The 19098-nt window shown below is 37.6% G+C and overlaps 1 protein-coding gene across 1 annotated transcript; it reads right to left on the bottom strand.

Annotated features, from left to right (window-relative positions):
* Positions 1 to 954: 954 nt before the first annotated feature.
* pygmb (phosphorylase, glycogen, muscle b) lies at positions 955 to 18190 on the bottom strand. The gene is made up of 20 exons (XM_079426434.1): positions 17831 to 18190; positions 16255 to 16356; positions 14441 to 14519; positions 14259 to 14362; positions 14022 to 14153; positions 13259 to 13370; positions 8738 to 8820; positions 8502 to 8645; positions 8237 to 8329; positions 7513 to 7659; positions 7082 to 7245; positions 6507 to 6621; positions 6194 to 6295; positions 5966 to 6113; positions 5714 to 5772; positions 5490 to 5631; positions 5177 to 5384; positions 4817 to 4951; positions 4616 to 4682; positions 955 to 2506 (listed from the first exon to the last, which is right to left on the bottom strand). The coding sequence occupies exons 1-20, from the start codon at positions 18071 to 18073 to the stop codon at positions 2357 to 2359; spliced, it is 2529 nt and encodes an 842-aa protein (XP_079282560.1). The 5' UTR covers positions 18074 to 18190; the 3' UTR covers positions 955 to 2356.
* Between the last annotated feature and the right edge of the window lie 908 nt (positions 18191 to 19098).

Raw genomic sequence — 19098 nt, 5'->3', positions numbered from 1 at the left:
ACTTAAAATTGATTTACTACCATTGAACGCCACTGTGGGTACCAAGCACTTCTCACTGTACTCCTCCTCTAGCAACACCAGAACATTTTAGATGCTTTTGGATCCGAAATGATTGACTTGGTCTCTTGAGACCAGAGGATGGATTCCCAGAAGTCTCTATTTTGTAAATATGGGCCTTGGAAGAGGTTAAATGAGTTTATTTTGCTTTGGCTACAGCAGGTAATTCTAGTGGTGACAACCATGCATGTCACTTCTGCAGGCTGTGTCATACTCTGTGAGATAAAGTGTCACTTTTTTCAGTTTTTGCCGGCTCAGAGACACTTGCATGTTATTTCTCCTGCTCTTTTTCTAGCAAACATTCACTCATTACTAAATGAAAACTTAAAGTGAAGACCTGATTATTTCAGGAGCCTTGTCACCAGTGCAATGTTTTTGAATGTCGGTGCTACTTCTGCTATATATTCACACTTAAAACAATAATTTGGTATTCCTCTTGTAACATTGTCCTCTTTTATGCTAAGAAATAATTCACCTGGCAGTTCTCTCCCAAGTGGTTCCACTGCTGCCAGCATTAAGTCTGAGTATGATTCAGTGTGTTATATAACACTTTTAATTGTCAGGAAATTACTTGTCTTTAACAGTTTCGGTTCAATATACGTACCTGTTGATCAAAATATAGACTTAAACCTATATATTTTTTTTTTAAAAGTAATTTTCAGGAGGGTGTACTCATTTTTGCAACACAACATTTTATCACTTTGATAAGAAAATCTAATTTTGCTGAATAATTTTGACATTCTTCTTTGGTAATTGACCATGCATGCTTGTTGGAGCATTATATCTCCAAAGAACCCTATGTAATCTAAGTAAAGAGTAATTGCTGAATTTGTTAAGTTTTAGAGGGGGTGTACTCATTTATGCTGTGCACTGTGTATATACATATATATATTTTTTAAATAAATTATTTTTATTCAGCAAGGATGCAATAAATTGATCAAAAGTAGGAGTAAAGGTTTTAACATGGTTAAATCTGTTCTCAATGTATCTTGAGCACCAAATAAGCATATTATTAAAAAAAAAAATTAAGAAAAAAATATAATTTTTTTTTAAATCCACACTTTTGAAAGATAGTATTGTCACATGAAAGACCAACATAATACTTGCAAAAAGCAGAAACAGCATCACTCTTAATCACTTTATTTAATTTTGTCGCTCTTCAAGGGCATCAGCAGAACAGTTTGGTGTGTGTTGTCACCCACAATATGGGCAAAACATTCAGAGAGAACAAAAAAATCACTGGAGGGGACGGTGGCGGCTGGAGCTGCTCACTAAATAAGTTGCAGGTTAGGTTGCATGTAGGGGTGACATAAATAAACCACCATCCATTACCATATAAGTCTATCACAATATATCCGAGTAAATACATGTCAGGGTCTTGAATGCAGCCTGGCTGGTATATAGAGAATCACACTTCAGTGCTATATTAGGTTTGCTACCTCACTGGATTCAAGTAAAGTTTTCTGCAGGGCCCCATCATTCCTGCAGGTCTTATTTTATGTGGTGTGAAAACCAGTCCAGAGTTGCAACAGTATATGTGGAAAGAATTACAGCACAACACTTGATAAGGACAAAAGTGACAGATGATGCCTAAAGTGCTAAAGTGAGGAGCTCAGCGGGTGAAAGAGCAAGTCATGAGCATCAACAAGCCAATAAAAGACAGGCAGAGATTTAGACCTAAATATACACAAACAGCACTTGTATGGTTACGGCAGGTCGTTTTAAGAAGTCAGAACATGTGACAGACAGGTATTTTGCATTGGCTATGACTGTTATTTTGCCATAATTGAACTCATTAAAGCCCTCATAAAAACTGTTCACGTAATAACTGCCTGTCGAAACTAAACTAGAGTATAAGTGATTCAAAATCTAAACATTTTGCCACAACACACAAAAATGGGTGGTTTCCGAAATTGTTTCCATTAACAGTCATCATCATGCTGTGATACGTGGCAAAATAAACGTTTCTGCTATACTTTGCCCTCACAGTGTATGTTTGCTTCTCCAGGAAGAGGCTGTGCTGTTCTGCTTGCAAGGATAGACAAATACATCATATCTTTTTATAATATTTCACAGAAAAACTATATTGTATATTAACATGCCACAAAGCTAGATGCGCTGACAGCTCGTTGCTGGAGCAGGGACGCAGAGAAGTTGTGAGGTATTCTGGCTGTCTGACGGCAAGATGGAGAAACATCTCCTATGACATGTTAACGTTAAAATCACCTTAATACATTGTCACAATGGTAAATAAATTGAATGTGAGAACAGTTACAACAAATGGAAGCTGTGGAACGACTTAGCGGGGGTCGTCTGGGGCTGCGATCTTCTCCAGACTAGGCTCCATGCCCCAGATCTCACGTGCGTACTGGGCGATGGTGCGGTCGCTGGAGAATTTGCCACAACCAGCAATGTTGTGGATGACCATCTTGGTCCATTCTTTAGTATTCTGTTTCAGAATGAGTAAAGGAATATGTTTCGAGTCAGTTCCTGTTGTGTTAAAGCTCTTTAAAGCATTACATTAAATTAGAAGGGAATATTATGACATATTTAATGCCATAAACTTTTTTTTTTTTGGTGTCTATTCCTAATTAAATCTATATTTATTTGTTTTTTACATATGTGACCCTTGAGCACAAAAGCAGTCATGAGTAGCACTGGTATATTTGTAGCAATAGCCAACAACACATTGTATGGCTCAAAATTATACATTTTTATTTTATGGATATTAAGTAAAGATCGTGTTCCATGAAGATATTTTGTAAATTTCCCACCATAAAATATATCAAAACTTAATTTTTGATTAGTAATATGCATTGCTAAGAACTTCATTTGAACAACTTTAAAGGCGATTTTCTCAATGTTTAGATTTTTTTTGCACCCTCAGATTCCAGATTTTCAAATAATCAGCCAAATCCTATCCTAACAAACTATTCATCAACAGCAAGCTTATTAATTCAGCTTTCAAATGATGTCACATATAAACATTAAAATGTACAGTCTCCTTCAGGCAAAATGGACCAAAAATATTAATAACTGATTTTGTTTGCATACACTACCGATCAAAAGTTTGGTGTCTGTAAGTTTTTTAATGTTTCTGAAGAAAGTATGCTATGCTCACCTAGGCTGTATTAATCAAAACCGGTAATATTACAACGTTATTACATTTTAAATAACTGTTTTCTGTTCTAATATATGTAATATTTTTCATGTGATAGCAAAGATGATTTTTCAACAGCCTCCAGTCTTCAGTGTCACACGATCCTTCAGAAATCATTCTAATATGCTGATTTGGGACATGTATTATTATCAACTATTAAAACAGTGCTTCTTAATATTTTTGTTGAATTTGTGATTGAGATTTTTTTTTAATAGATTTCTTTCAAAAACCATACACTGTAAAAAAAAATCCGTAAAATTTACAGTAAAAAACTGGCAGCTGTGGTTGCCAGAATTCTACCGTAAAAAATACGGTAGCAACGTTTTAGGTTTTAACTTAAATTTAAAAAAAAAAAAAGTAAAAGTAAAGTCGTGACGTATTGTCAAGTATGATGACCCATATTCGAAATTGGTGCTCTGCGTTTAACCCATCCAAGTGCACACACACAGCAGTGAGTAGTGAACACACACACACACACACACACACACACACACACACGGAGCAGTGGGCAGCCATGCTGCAGCGCCCGGGGAGCAGTTGGGGGTTCGGTGCCTTGCTCAAGGGCACCTCAGTCGTGGTATTGAGGGTGGAGAGAGCGCTGGACATTCACTCCCCCCACCTACAATCCCTGCCGGCCGGGGACTCGAACCCGCAACCTTTCGATTACGAGTCCGACTCTCTAACCATTAGGCCACGACTTCCCCATTTACAGTTAAATACCGTAATTTCTTTAACTTATATAATCTTAATATACCAACCTATTAAAGTACTGAAATCTGTTTTGTTCCTTTGAAATTCACTGATAACCACCAAATGCAGGTGATGATGAGAAAGTCACATGATGAGCTTTGGCTCATCACAAGCAACTTTTAAACAATAGCATATACGGAAGGTGCACAGTGTCATTCACACAAGCACTAAACACCATCATGGTGAGACTCATTAAACTGAAATATGCTATAAACATTAATTTAACAACATTAGATGTAACATACAACCCTATTAAACATAACTGATAAGAAAAAACTAAGAAGAAACATAGTTATTTCAAAGAAAAAAGGTCAAATTCAAACAGAATTTGAAATGGAACGCAGGGAATTCTGGGAACGTCAGTTTACGGTTTTTCCCTGTAAATTTTACAGGAACTTTCCGTTAACCATGTAACAGGTTTTTACCGTAGCATTTTCACAGTTTTTTACCGTTAAAATCACAATAATTTTTTACAGTGTACATATTACTGACCCCAAACGTTTGTACAAAAGTATTTTTGTCTAATAAAATGCTCTCTAGAATGTGGGAAATAAAAGTTTAGCCAGGCTGTGATGTAAACTAAAGGCTTTTGGCTAGAAACTCTTCCTGAAATACGCTGAAACATTTCATGTTTTGTGAAATACAAACCTTATACAGGGCACTGACTTTCTCCTGACTTTTAATGTAGTCTTCGTAGTCAGCAAACACCTTGAACCTGCAATCACACCAGACAACCAAAATAATTAACAATTTATATGATCAGTGTTAAACTGTGGCTATGTGAGAAAGGGAATAAAAAAGGACAGAGATATCCAAAAAAAACAACAAATGATTTTTTGCTTTTCTTACCTGTCATGGTGCATCAGCATCTTAACAATGTCTTTAAACTGATCAGGTTCTCCAGGGCTGAAGAATCCTCCAGAGATCTGATCCATGACTTGCTTTAATTCTGGAATGCGGTTATAATACTCCATGGCATCATATCTGGAAACAAACCAACTTCAACTAAGTCAAGCAGAACTGTATCCGATACCCTTATTTGCAACCTTTCCTTCAGTACTACAAAACTGAGAACAGTTTTAAATAGATGAATGTTTAATAAAATAAATTCCAATAAACAAAGCTTTCATAAACATGAATAAATGAATGCACTAAAGCAAACAACTAAAAATGCTATTCAGTAAATCGTTAATTGAAGCATGCTGTCACCCTTTCTTATCCAAAGCTTCCACATCCTTAACTCTCATGCCGAAGATGAAGAGATTCTCTTCTCCTGCCTCTTCAGCCATCTCCACGTTCGCCCCATCCATGGTGCCTATGGTGAGCGCTCCATTCAGCATGAACTTCATGTTGCCTGTTCCAGAAGCTTCTGTTCCTGCTGTGGAGATCTGCTCGGAAAGGTCAGCTGCAGGGATGACTGTAAAAAAGAGAGAAAGAAGCAAGCAGAGCGAGTTATGTGAATGAATTAATAAGACAGGAAGCTGATCCAATGCTAAAATCTGTCAGGAAGTTTGCATCCTACCTTTCTCAGCCAGTGTAACCTTGTAGTTCTCAAGGAAGATGACTTTCAGACGATCTCCCACCACAATATCATTATTTACCACTTCTCCAATTGCTGTGATCAGTTTGATGATCATCTTAGCAGTGTGATACCCAGGAGCGGCCTTGAAGATGCATGATTTAGCCAATTAGCATTCAAACTTAAGCAGAACAGATCTGATCGGTCAGTGAAGTGATCGGTCTAACCTTTCCTCCAATCATAATGGTCCTAGGAGTCCAGGCCTTGTTGGGCTCCTTCTTGATCCCTGATCACACAAATTAGTAAAGTTAAGTAGACTATCTTTGGAAAGAAACGCTAGTGCACACTGCACAGTACACACTTACTAAAATAAAAATATGTCAAAAGTTAGGAAATAAATGTTCCACCATTGTATGGGAAGCTTGTAAAAAAAAGATATTTAGCTGTTTCAAGAGAAGCCTGAATTATTTTCAACTTACGGTTGTAGAGGGTGATGATGTGCAGACAGTTCAACAACTGTCTTTTGTATTCATGGATCCTCTTCACTTGGACATCAAACATGGAGTTTGGGTTAATCTTCACCTTGTACTGTTCTTCTAGATGCACCGCAAATTTCATCTTATTCTCCTGAAAATGGCAAAGCAATATCATGTGATGGTCGTCGTGTTCTTGTAGAATATGCACTAAATTTGCATTTTTTGTCTCACCTGTTTGACTTTGGCAATGTCTCTAATGAAAGCATCATCATCCACAAACTTCAAGAGGTTCTTCAGCTGGCTCAGGTCGTGGATGTAGTCTTCTCCAATTCTCTAATTTTTAACACAAGTCAGGGATTTTCAGTCAACGGTGATTTACATGTCACAGTGTTTCTCACACAAAGCTCTTGAATGGCTTCAAAAAGGCATGGACTAAAATCAACTACGGTTATTGTACTTTTTGTATGTTTTCTCAGTAGTGCCCCCAACCTGGTTCATACATGTATCGCTAACTTTTTTTTTTTTTATCAGCAATGTTCTTTACCTCAGCGATAACCTCAGCCAGTCCCGGGTTACACATGACAAGCCAGCGACGAGGTGTGATACCATTGGTCTTGTTCTGAAACTTTTGTGGGTCCAAATCATAGAAGTCCTTAAAACTGTACACAAAATCAACTCAAATTAGACAGAACTGTTTTTCACCAAGGCTAAACACTGCATGAAATTATGGTAATGATCAAAAGTGACCAAATAAAATAATTTGTTTCCACAAACATATTAAGCCGTACAACTTTTTTCAACAATGATGATAATAAGAAATGTTGCTTGAGCACCAAAACAGCATATTAGAATGATTTCTGAAGAATCGTGCGAGACTGAAGACTGGAGTAATGGCTGCCATAACAGGAATAAATTAAATAAAATAATATTTCACAGTATTACTGTTTTTACTGTATTTTTGATCCAATAAATGCAGCCTAGGTCAGAGACCTTCTTTTAGAAGCATTACGAACCAAACCCAAACTTTTGAAGAGTAGAACACATTTTTAAATGTGACTTAAGTGTCCAAATACTTTTTGGGGCCACTGTGTTGTAATATAAAAATGTTAAAAGACATACACAGTGTCCTTAATAATGTTTGAGTGGATTTGTGCCACGCCATTGACTGCGTGAGAGCCAACGATGCAGAGATGGGCCATGTTGATCTTCTTCTGTCCACCCTCCTCAATAAGAGACATGCGTTTCAAACGATCATGATCATCAGGGTAGAGCGCAGAGATCCGCTGAGAAACAAGACAGAAGATGTAAGGTCAAAACAGAGCGTAGCAGGCAAGAAAGTACATGGGAAGTTATTTTTCTTCATCTGCGATTTACTGGATGCTGAGTCATGTAGAGCAGAGGTTGTTTATATAACCTCACTGTGCAGTTCCTTATTTGGAGTGGACACAGTCCTAATGCAGTTACTGATTTCAAACCCCTTCAAAATCATTTTTTGTCTACAAGTACATTTCAAATGCAATGTGCCATGAAGAGAACATCTGTTCCCAGACCTCCAGGTGACGTCGGTTAATCTCGTAGATGATCTCTAGGTGACGGGGCAGGAGGTTTTGGAACAGGTCGACAGGCCAGCGTTCCAGAGCTTCTGGTAAGACAGTGTGGTTAGTATAGGCACAAGTACGCACAGTAATGTCCCAAGCCTGAGAAGAAAGAGAATTACAGAAAGTCAAGTAGTGGCAGAGCGAGAGAAAAACACAGAAATGAGAAGGAGTACAACATTATGGTGTTAGTCCACATGAGCAAAATTTAATGGACACTTTTCTGGGGTTCACAGAAGAGAAACTCGTCATAGTTGAGTAAACTTTTATAGTGGTGAAAGGAAACAAGTATATTTTTGCGTTCCCACAAGAGTAAAAAGTATGGAGAGATCGATTATGGTATAGTAAAATGACCAAATGACAATTTTGTCATCAATTAACTAGTTCTCTGAAATGTAACTTCAAGGTAAAACAATCAAAATTACAGTATAGTGTTATAAATGTACATTAAATGTAAAAATTGAAAATATAAAAAAAATGCTGGAAAGAAATTGATTAACAATGTTCATAAGTGTTAAAATGTCATTCAGTAAAAAAAGCTCCATTCTAGAAATCAGCAAATTTAATTTTTGTCCTATTAATATTACTCTTAATAATCAGTTTCATAGTCCTATAGTTTGACTGCATGTTTTTTTTTGAGCATGATAAATGACCAGATGATAAGGATTTTCCAGCTCACCGTGTCCCAGGACAGTTTCTCATCATCCATCAGTACTCTCATCAGTTCAGGGATGGCCATTGCAGGATGAGTGTCATTCAGCTGTATAGCAACCTGAACAAAACAGACATAGGAAGGACCTCTTTAACCGTTTTTAATGCATTAGATTTTATTATTCAGTATTATTCATATGAATAAATCACACCAGATATGACACAAACTGTGTTGAATGCTCTCTACACTCCAGTGTGTTAACATGAAACAAAGAGCTCCTGGGTTGTCTTACCTTATCTGGCAGTGTGGTCAGATCCATGCGCACCACCTCAGTTGAGCCAAACTTGGAGGCTTTGAACCTGCGGATAATGTCCTGGAGAGTCGCAGCCACCACAAAATACTCTTGCTTCAGACGCAACTCTTTCCCCTCAAAGAACTGACATATACAAACAGGAGCATCTGTTTACATTTAGGCTCCAAGACTCATGAGTTTTGTTTCTTAATATGAATCACTTGAGTTGCACTCACATTGTCATTAGGGTAAAGCACACGGGAGATGTTCTCAGCGAGATTCTTGTCCAGAACGGCCTGGATGTAACCACCAACATTAACTGTTTAGGGAGAGAGAAAGATCTAAGGCTCAAAGATACAGTTCACACTTCCATTCAACAGTTTGTGGTCAGTGAGGTTTCTTTTTTATATATAAATTACATTTACATTTGTGAACATGGGCCACAAAACCAGTCATAAGGGTCCATTTTTTGATAAGCGTTCCATTGATGTGTGGTTTGTTAGGATCGGACAATATTTGGCCGAGATACAACTTTTTGAAAATCTGGAATCTGAGGGTGCAAAAAAATCTAAATATTGAGAAAATCACATTTAAGTTGTCAAGTTGTCCAAAGTCCTTAGGAATGCATACTACAAAAAAAAAAAAAAAAGTTTTGATATATTTCAAGAAGATCAGGCCCTTTTTTTCGGAACACGCTTCACAACTCCTTGTTCAAGCTCTTGTTCTGTCCAGGCTGGATTATTGCAATGCTCTCTTGGCAGGTCTTTCAGCCAGTTATATCAAACCTTTACAATTAATCCAGAATGAGGCAGAAAGATTCATTTTTAATGAGCCAAAAATGCACTTCACACCTCTGTTTATCAATTTGCACTGGCTACCAATAGTTATATAGTAATATACCAATAGAATAAAATTCAAGGCATTAATGTTTGCCTACAAAACCACCACCGGCTCTGCATCCCTTTACCTAAATTCATAACTTCAGACTTATGAGCCCTCTAGAAGCTTGCGTTCTGCAAGTGAACGTCGCTTTATTATGCCATCCCAAAGAGGCACAAAATCACTTTCACAGACCTTTTAATTAAATGTTCCCCCCTGGTGGAATGGCCATCTTCAAGAATCGGCGAAAAACACATCTCTTTCATCTTTATTTGACCCTCTAACTCTAGCTCTCTCTATTCTAATTCTATTCTGTTAAAAAAAAAACTTGTCCCTTTTAGACTTAAGGTCATTGCACACCGAACTTTTCGTCCGAAATTTTTGCACGTTAAAAAATAAATACGACCTCACGTTGTGTCAATCACGTTTACACACTGCCTCTGAAACTTTCGTCCGTCATAAAAAAATTTTTTTTTGCGTTTTCGCATCGGTAGCATGCATTTTGATAGGAAAGGATGCGAAAAAGACTCGGTGTGGAATGACCTTTAAACTCATTTACATTAATTTACTAACTGCTTGTTTTCTTTAAAAAAAAAAAAACTAACTAACACTAGCTTCTCTAATGTTTTTGTATTCTATCTAGTCTTTTTATTTATTATACAATTAACAAAAGCAAAAAAGGCCTCTAACACTAGCTTGCTCTATTCTTTTTCTATTCTCTCTGTTTTCTTTTTATTTACTATATAATAATAAAAATAAAAAAAACTTGCTACGTGTACTGCGTTAAGCTAACTGAGACTTGTCAGACTGGTCGTGGCGGCGGTGTTGCAACAATATATAGTGATATTCTCAATGTTACTCAGAAAACAGGATACAGGAGGTTTAACTCATTCGAAATACTTCTGCTTAATGTGTCACTGTTAGATATGCAAAATAAATCTCTCCTATCTCTTGCTCTGGCTACTGTGTATAGACCGCCAGGGCCATATACAGATTTCCTAAAAGAATTTGCAGATTTCCTCTCAGATCTACTAGTTAATGTTGATAAACTGCTAATTGTCGGAGATTTTAACATTCACGTTGATAATACAAATGATGCGTTAGGACTTGCGTTTACTGACCTAATAAACTCTTTTGGAGTCAAGCAAAACGTCACCGGGCCCACTCATCGTTTTAATCATACGCTAGATTTAATTATATGGCATGGAATTGATCTTACTGATATAGATATCGTACCTCAAAGTGACGATGTTACTGATCATTTCCTTGTATCGTGCATGCTGGTTTTTATTTAGCACAGTGGCTAGATTAACAAATAAACAGACGCCACCCGATCTAAATATTCCCTCACAGTTTAATAGTAATGACTTTATGAATTTCTTTACTGATAAAATAGATAACATCAGAAATACAATATCAAATATAGATTCTACTGCGTCTAGTATTTCAGCTTCATTCATCGCACCCAAAGAAAAACTGCCGTGCTTTACAACTATAGGACAGGAAGAGCTAAATAAACTTATCAGTGCATCTAAACCAACAACATGTTTATTAGATCCTGTACCTACTAAACTACTGAAAGACTTGTTACCTGTAGCAGAAGAACCGCTTCTCAATATTATTAACTCATCGTTATCTTTAGGTCACGTCCCAAAACCATTGAAGCTGGCGGTTATTAAGCCTCTTATTAAGAAACCACAACTAGATTATAATGAACTGGCAAATTACAGACCCATTTCAAATCTTCCGTTTATGTCTAAAATTTTTGAAAAAGTTGTGTCTGCTCAATTGTGCTCCTTCTTGCAAAAAAATGATCTCTATGAAGAATTTCAATCAGGTTTCAGGCCTCACCATAGCACAGAAACTGCACTTGTTAAAATTACAAATGACTTGCTTCTTGCTTCAGATCAAGGCTGCATCTCATTGCTAGTATTACTTGATCTTAGTGCTGCGTTCGACACTATAGACCATGACATAATCATAGATTGATTACAAAACTATACTGGTATTCAAGAGCAGGCTTTAAGATGGTTTAGATCCTACCTGTCCGATAGCTACCACTTTGTTCATTTAAAAGGAGAGTCATCACAATTATCACCAGTAAAGTATGGAGTACCACAAGGATCTGTCCTAGATCCTCTGCTATTTTCAATATACATGTTGCCTCTTGGTAATATTACTAGAAAATACGGGATTAGTTTTCATTGCTATGCTGATGATACTCAACTATATATCTCAACAAGACCAGATGAAACTTCTCAACTATCTAAGCTAATAGATTGTGTAAAAAATTTAAAAGATTGGATGACCAATAATTTCCTCCTATTAAATTCAGATAAGACAGAGATATTACTTATTGGACCAAACAGCAGTACACAGAATCTCGTGGATTATAATTTGCAACTAGACGGATGCACTGTCACGTCCTCTAAAGTCAAAAATCTGGGTGTTATTTTAGACAGCAACTTGTCCTTTGAAAATCATATTTCCCATGTTACAAAAACAGCATTCTTCCATCTTAGAAATATTGCCAAGCTTCGAAACATGCTACCTGTTTCTGATGCAGAAAAGCTAGTTCATGCATTCATGACCTCTAGACTGGACTATTGTAATGCACTGCGAGCTGGTTGTCCTGCATCTTCAATAAACAAGCTACAGATAGTCCAAAATACAGCGGCTAGAGTTCTTACCAGATCAAGAAAATATGATCATATTACCCCAATTTTACAGTCTCTGCGCTGGCTACCTATTCAGTTCCGTATCATTTACTAAATATTATTACTTGCCTATAAGGCCCTAAATGGTTTAGTACCTGCGTATCTAACTTCTCTTCTACCACGCTACAATCCAACCCGCTCCCTAAGGTCGCAAAACTCTGGACTTTTGGTAGTACCTAGGATAGCAAAGTCCACTAAAGGAGGTAGAGCTTTTTCACATTTGGCTCCCAAACTCTGGAATAGCCTTCCTGATAACATTCGGGGTTCAGACACACTCTCTCTGTTTAAATCTAGATTAAAGACACATCTCTTCAGCCAAACATTCACATAATGCATCTTATAATCTTGTACTGTAGTTATATCTGATCAAATGTACATTATTATTATTCTTTAGCTTGGGTTGAACAAATCATTTTTGCTTAGATGGAACAGCAGCTACGCTAATTATGTCTCTATTTGTTTCTCTGTTTCTGATTAACATCCCGTGGTATCTAGGAATGACAGAAGCTTCAGTCTGGATCCAACCCTTACATGATCTGAGATGACCGAACACCTGAGAAAAGATAATGCCAACCCCTCAGAGGATGCCAACGCTCAGACAACATACAGAATTACCAAATTTTGCCATAAGTTAAATATATTAAGGTTCTGCAATATATAAATATTTTTCCAGGAGTAGTATAAAAAATTCCAGTAGAGCTGCTTTGCAACGATTTGTATCGTAAAAAGCGCTATTCAAATAAACTTGAACTTGAAGTTGTTACAGCACTTGCATATCATTGCTCTTTTGTTGATTTTGATTGCTTCCATTGTCCTCATTTGCTAAATGACTAAAAGTAAATGTAAATTTACGGTAGGAAATTTACAAAATAGCTACATGGAACATGATCTTTACTTAATATCCTAATGATTTTTGACAAAAGATAAATTTATATGTTTGACCCATACAGTGTATTGTTGACTACTGCTACAAATATACACGTGCGACTTAAGGATGGTTTTGTGGTCCAAGGTCACATTTATATGTAATACTAGATATTTAAAAAGAGTGATAAATGAATGATAAGGCTTACAATGAATAGCTTATAATGAATAATAAGGCTTAATGGGCTTGTTAAAATGTCTTATGATTGATTCACTGATTGATTGAAGAGAACTTACAGTCTTTGAGGTGGAATTCACATGGAGCTTTAGCAGACCAGAGCCTCATTGTGTTAACAATGTTGTTTCTGTATCCTGGGACAGGTGTGTCATAAGGAAGGGCAAGGACGACCTGGTGAGACAACAGGCTCAGATTTAATGGGAAGACGTACAGACACATATGTAAAAATGTCACAATCTGGGTTTTGCTTTGCATATTGGTCGTTCTTCTTTAGGCTCTACTGACCTTCCTGATGTACACTACCGTTCAAAACATTGGGGTCAGTAAGATTTCTTTAATATTTTTGTAAGAAGTCTCTTACACTCAAAAAATGCTTCATCTATTTGGTAAAAAAAAATGCAGTAAAAACTATTATTAATAAAATATAAAAAGTTTTCTTTTTTAAATATATTTTAAAATGTAATTTATTCCTGTGATGCAAAGCTGAATTTTCAGCAGCCATTATTCCAGTCTTCAGTGTCACATGATGCTACAGAAATCATCCTAATATGCGGATTTCTTATTGTTATCAATGTTGAAAACAGTATTTTTCAGGATTCTTTGATGAAGAGAAAGTTCAAAAGAACAGCATTTGTTGTAAACAGAAATCTTTTGTAATTATAGATGTCTTTATTGTCAATTTAATGTGCCCTTGCTAAATTAAAGTATTAACGTCTTTCAAAAAAATGTTTACTCATCCCAAATATGAGTTTGTATTTCACAATGCAAAAAATGGCATTTCTATTGCAATTAAATGTAGCTACATGGTTGCTTTGCTCTTACCTGTGTGTCCACCCATTTCACTCCATCAGGGTGGTGTTCCACTCGACCATAGAAATGTACAGGACGCATGTATTCAGGCCGGGCTTTTTCCCAAGGATTGCCATAACGCAGCCAATCATCCGCTTCCTCCACCTGTCAGATGATGTCAGTCATTAACTGAGAGCCAAATGCACCAGGAGAGGTGAAATACATACATTACAATACAATACAATACATATTGTTACAAGTATGTTTTACCTGCCAGCCATTCACAATTTTCTGATTAAAAATTCCAAACTCGTAGCGGATTCCATATCCATACGCTGCCAGGCCCAAGGTTGCCATGGAGTCCAGGAAGCAAGCTGCAGAAAAGCTGCCCTCTATTACTACAAGCTCTCTATTAATCTTACGATCAGCACATTTAAAGAGACTAAGTTCACCTGCCAGTCGACCAAGGCCTCCGTTTCCCAGGCCAGCATCCTCTTCTATGTCCTGCAGCTCCTCCATATCCAGACCCAGCTGAGAAGAAACAGAATATGAGAGCAAGAAGGGACCAGAGAAGGTATCTGGTTTCATCTTTCATCAAACACATATTTGTAGGCATTCTCAGCATAGCAGTGCATATTTAGAATGATTCGCCTTTTATTTCCTAATTAGAATTAAAGAATCAGGGGCAACTGATCTAAGATTAGCAGTATTACAATGCATACAGCTCTAGATCTCATCCATAAGCTCTTTATTTATTATGCTATCACTGGTGATGATGATGACTGATAATGACCTCGTTCTTTATACAAAATTTTATTTTTAAAAGTTAAAGGGTAAGTTCACCCAAAAATGAAAATTAGCCTGTGTTTTACTCACCGTCAAAGCATTCTAGGTGTATATGACGTTCTTCTTTCAGACGAATCCAATAGGAGTTGTATTAAAAATTGCCCCCTCCAAGAGTTACAGTTGAGATAAGCGAGTGCTTTTTGTCAACAGTCCAGAAGACGTGAAATAAAGTGCGTGCATCCATAATAAAACGTGCCTCACACGGCTCCGGGGGGCGAAATACATGCGTTTTTGTAAGAACAATAGTCATATTTCAAACATAATAAACACTTTTTTCTCACTTCTGCTGACTGTCGTACGCGGAAGCCATTCCGGCGGATGACGTAGGACATCGGCGCTGTGTGATTAGTGAGGAACGTGGAGATAGAACAAAACAAAACGCCAGTCACGAATTAGAAGCACAAAACGAGGATGTGTAAAGAAAAATGTCGAAGGATTTCGATATAAGCCAAGAGGAGACTGGTTTTCCTTTGCTAAAGTAAGGAAACTTTGCTTCCTTTGCTCCTGTAAACAAACTCGCGAGACTAGCATATCTCAGAGGCGCACGCACGACGCATACGTCCAACGTCATCTGCCGGAACGGCTTGCACGTATAAGAGTCAGCAGGAGTTAGAAATAAATGTTTATTACGTTTGAAATATGGATATTTTTCTCACATAAACGCATGGATTCGCTACAGGAGGCTTTTATTCACTTCACCCCCCCCAGAGCCGCGTGCACTTTATTTCACATTTTCTGGACTGTTGACAAAAAGCACCCATTGTAAGGCTTGGAGGTGCCAGGACAATTTTTAATATAACTCCGATTGGATTCATCTGAAAGAAAAAAGGCATATACACCTAGGATGCCTCGAGGGTGAGTACATCACAGGCTAATTTTAATTTTTGGGTGAACTAACCATTTAAAGCATTAAGATGAATGGAACACTAACTGATAACGTCCCCCATGTATTATAAATCTCCTCCATTTGGACAAATGAATAGTCCCACACCAAACACACACACACTGTGTGTGTTTGTTTGGCGTGTGTGCCAATGTTGTTATGTAGAACAGAGGCAGGGGTGTCCAAACCTGTTCCTGGAGGGCCATCATCATGTAGCTCCAACCATAATTAAACACACCGGAACCAGCTAATCAAGATCTTAAGATTCACAAGAAACTTCCAGGCAAGTGTGTTGGAGCTGGTTAGAGCTAAACTCTAAGACGTTGACAGGAACAGGTTTGGACACCCCTGCAGTAGTACCAATTATGCAGAAATTTCACACTTCATTCACATTCACTTCCTCAGAGTACTGCAAGGCTGACATATTCTTGTAGGCCATAACCTGGAAACAAGTTAGCATTTTAACACTTCATCTTCCATCATCCTAAATTCAATGGGTTTATGGTTTGCTTCAAATATTTGTAAATATGTCCTCACCTGATAGATGGCCTCGTCACAGGCATTCTCCAAAGCTAAGTTTACCATGGTGTTTTGAAGGGTCCGTCCCATGTAGAATTCCAGAGAGAGATAGTACACACGCTAGAGGTGAGACAAAGAAGGAGAAAGGTGAAAAAAATAAAGATTTTAAAAAGAGCATTTTTAATATGTTTTTATATTTGACACCAACAGCTGGGAAAGCCATTTTGAGCAACAGTGAAGTAGGAGACATAAAAGCCCCTGCAGCTGAGCAGACTAGCCTATCTAATGACAAGCATTATTGTGACAGGTGCACAACACAAGCCTAATCTGCATTGCACGTCTGAGACCTCACTGACCGCCAATGCAAAACATTCAATCATGGAAGGTTGCACAATGACAACTATCATGGAGGATTTGCTAGTGCACAAAAAACTAGCTTGTAATATTTAGACTCTTGTCTATAAATGATAACAACGCTTAGGACAGAAGAATGTTTGTGCTGTGTCTCTGACACGTTGCTCATGTAAAAATAGCAGCATTAGCTGTCAGCATTTAAGATTAAACACTATTCACAAATTCCAAAGACAGACACAATCCTACAATTATTTTGGCTTTAAGACTGCAAGTGTTTTCACTCTTTGTATCTTTTAGAATGAAAACAGAACAGAAAATAGAATGTTACATTTCCTGTAGGAATTACAAGTACTTGTAAAGTAGGTAAACTCAAATTTTAGGATTACATAAGCCTTTCCTTTCCTAAAGGCTTTTAAAATTGTATTTTTGGATTTATGTGGAAAAATAATATCTGCAGTTAACATTATTTAAAATTTAATTTGATAATGGGGCTATAATTATGATGTAATAGTATATGTCAAGGATGTCAACTAGCTTCTTTGTGACAACTGCAGACCTTCCGGTTTTAGGACTGAACCGATCGCAACTCTGTATGCAAATAAACACAAGAGAGAAAACCAATCACAATAATGCATGCAGAAATTATGATGACAACAGCATATTCAATCAATTAAAGATTTTTAAACTTAAATCTAAACGTGTAACGTTTATAAAAACCGCACCAAATGTTGAAATTAGCCTATAGAAAACATGTTTTTTATTTTGTAAATTCAACGGTTCGGTGCAGTAATTTGATTGATGTTTCCAAGTGGGCATAAGATGTCTACTTGTTTTAACATATAAGATGTGCATATATTCATATTTTTATCGAACTCGAAATTTGACCTGTTGATACAGTTGTCAAGGGCACACAGTAAAGCTCATTCGTGTTATTAGATCTGCGAGGCATTGAATGCAGTCGCTACCGACATCAGTAATGAAAAAAGATTACGCAATTGTTGAAAAAAAGCATTGGCATCTGCCGAACCATTAGCAATAAGCGGCATTTCCTGCTGCAATATAAATACCACTGTACTACACTTGCAAGAAAGATAGAAATGTTTATTTTTGTATATTGCAGTGTTGCGGCTCTGCGCAACATTATGTCGCCGGATGAGTGATTTGACCCTCCTGCCGTCTGTCGGTGGTGTACGTGCGACCCCGGACTGGAGGATGAAACTGCGGCTTTTGAGATTCTTACTTTAGGGTCTTTCTCGTAGTAATGCTGCTGCGTCCGGATCCATCTTCCCACCAAATGGTCGCGGACGGTGTGCGCCAGGGCGAAGTAGTAGTCGCGCTTCGTTGCAACATTACGGTCCTTAACCAAAGTGAAGTGCAGATGGCGATTAAAATTGGTCTTGAGGTCTGCGACGTTTTCAACCCCGGCGAGACCTCGCACAGAAATTTGCTTCCTCTTCTCTTGGTCCGTCAGTGGCTTGGACATCTTGTAGACTGTTATATAATGGGAGGTTTGGCGCACCAGAGATAGTGTACGTGATGCTTCCTGCGTGTGTGGCGACGCGCGTCACCGTGATCTCGAGCAGATGCTTCAGGGTCAAGCGCGCTCATTGGCGGCGCACACTCTCCTCTATATATACATGGCTGCTATATATTTGCATGCTGGGCGGGTCATAATTCATTAAACACTGGTTATTTAAGTTGATCAAAGATAATGCAGTTGGGGTCCCGAAAAGCCTGCGTACACAAAAGAATGCTTAAATTCTTACAGAATGTTGGTCACTCTTGAGGTCACTGAATAATTCGCACACTGCTAACTGAGATTACAGTAGTAAGAAAACTGGGACAAGTTCGAGGGTACCTGTATCACGTGGTGAACTCCCAAAATCTTAAAACCCATACAAAGGCTCTAGCTCAGTTGCATATATGCATTACAATGCAGAGCATTTTTAATGAATCTGTACAGCAATTAACTCCTGCATTGAACCAATTTGATGCCAATGTCCATCAAAAACCAAATGACTAGCTTACAATGTTCCCAGAGGAACCTTCTGCTACCATGCATGTAACTTGAGGCTCTTGTTATTGTGGCCTCGCATTTGCTTGTTCAGTTGTAATCCACATTCTCAGACTGTACTTTTCTCTTATACTGGTCAAAATAAGTTGAAGCCACAGCTACTTAAGTTAAAGCATCCATTCTTGTGTTTTGCAGCAACAGCAAGACAACACAAATAACCAGTGTTTTTAAGAACTAGGTGTTGAGCACAAAGAAAACACAAGGTACACGTCTAGTAAAAACCAATGCAGTACAGGCAACTACCTGGGGAAAAGGAAGATGGGGAAGATGTCAGCAAACATTCTTTCTGATTTGACCAGAGAAACAGATTCTAAAACCAGAACAAAATAAGTTAATCTTTGAATCAAAAATAAAATTGCGTTTAAAAGGTTTAACAGCGTCTTTTGGAAGGGGAAAAAACCTCCCCATCAACCACTGCATCGGAGTCAAGATGG

Source organism: Barbus barbus, assembly GCF_936440315.1.
Source record: "Barbus barbus genome assembly, chromosome: 1".
In the NCBI taxonomy this organism is placed as follows: Eukaryota; Metazoa; Chordata; class Actinopteri; order Cypriniformes; family Cyprinidae; genus Barbus; species Barbus barbus.
The sequence above is the reverse complement of the archived record's forward strand: the minus strand, read 5'-3'. Positions and strand labels throughout refer to the sequence as shown.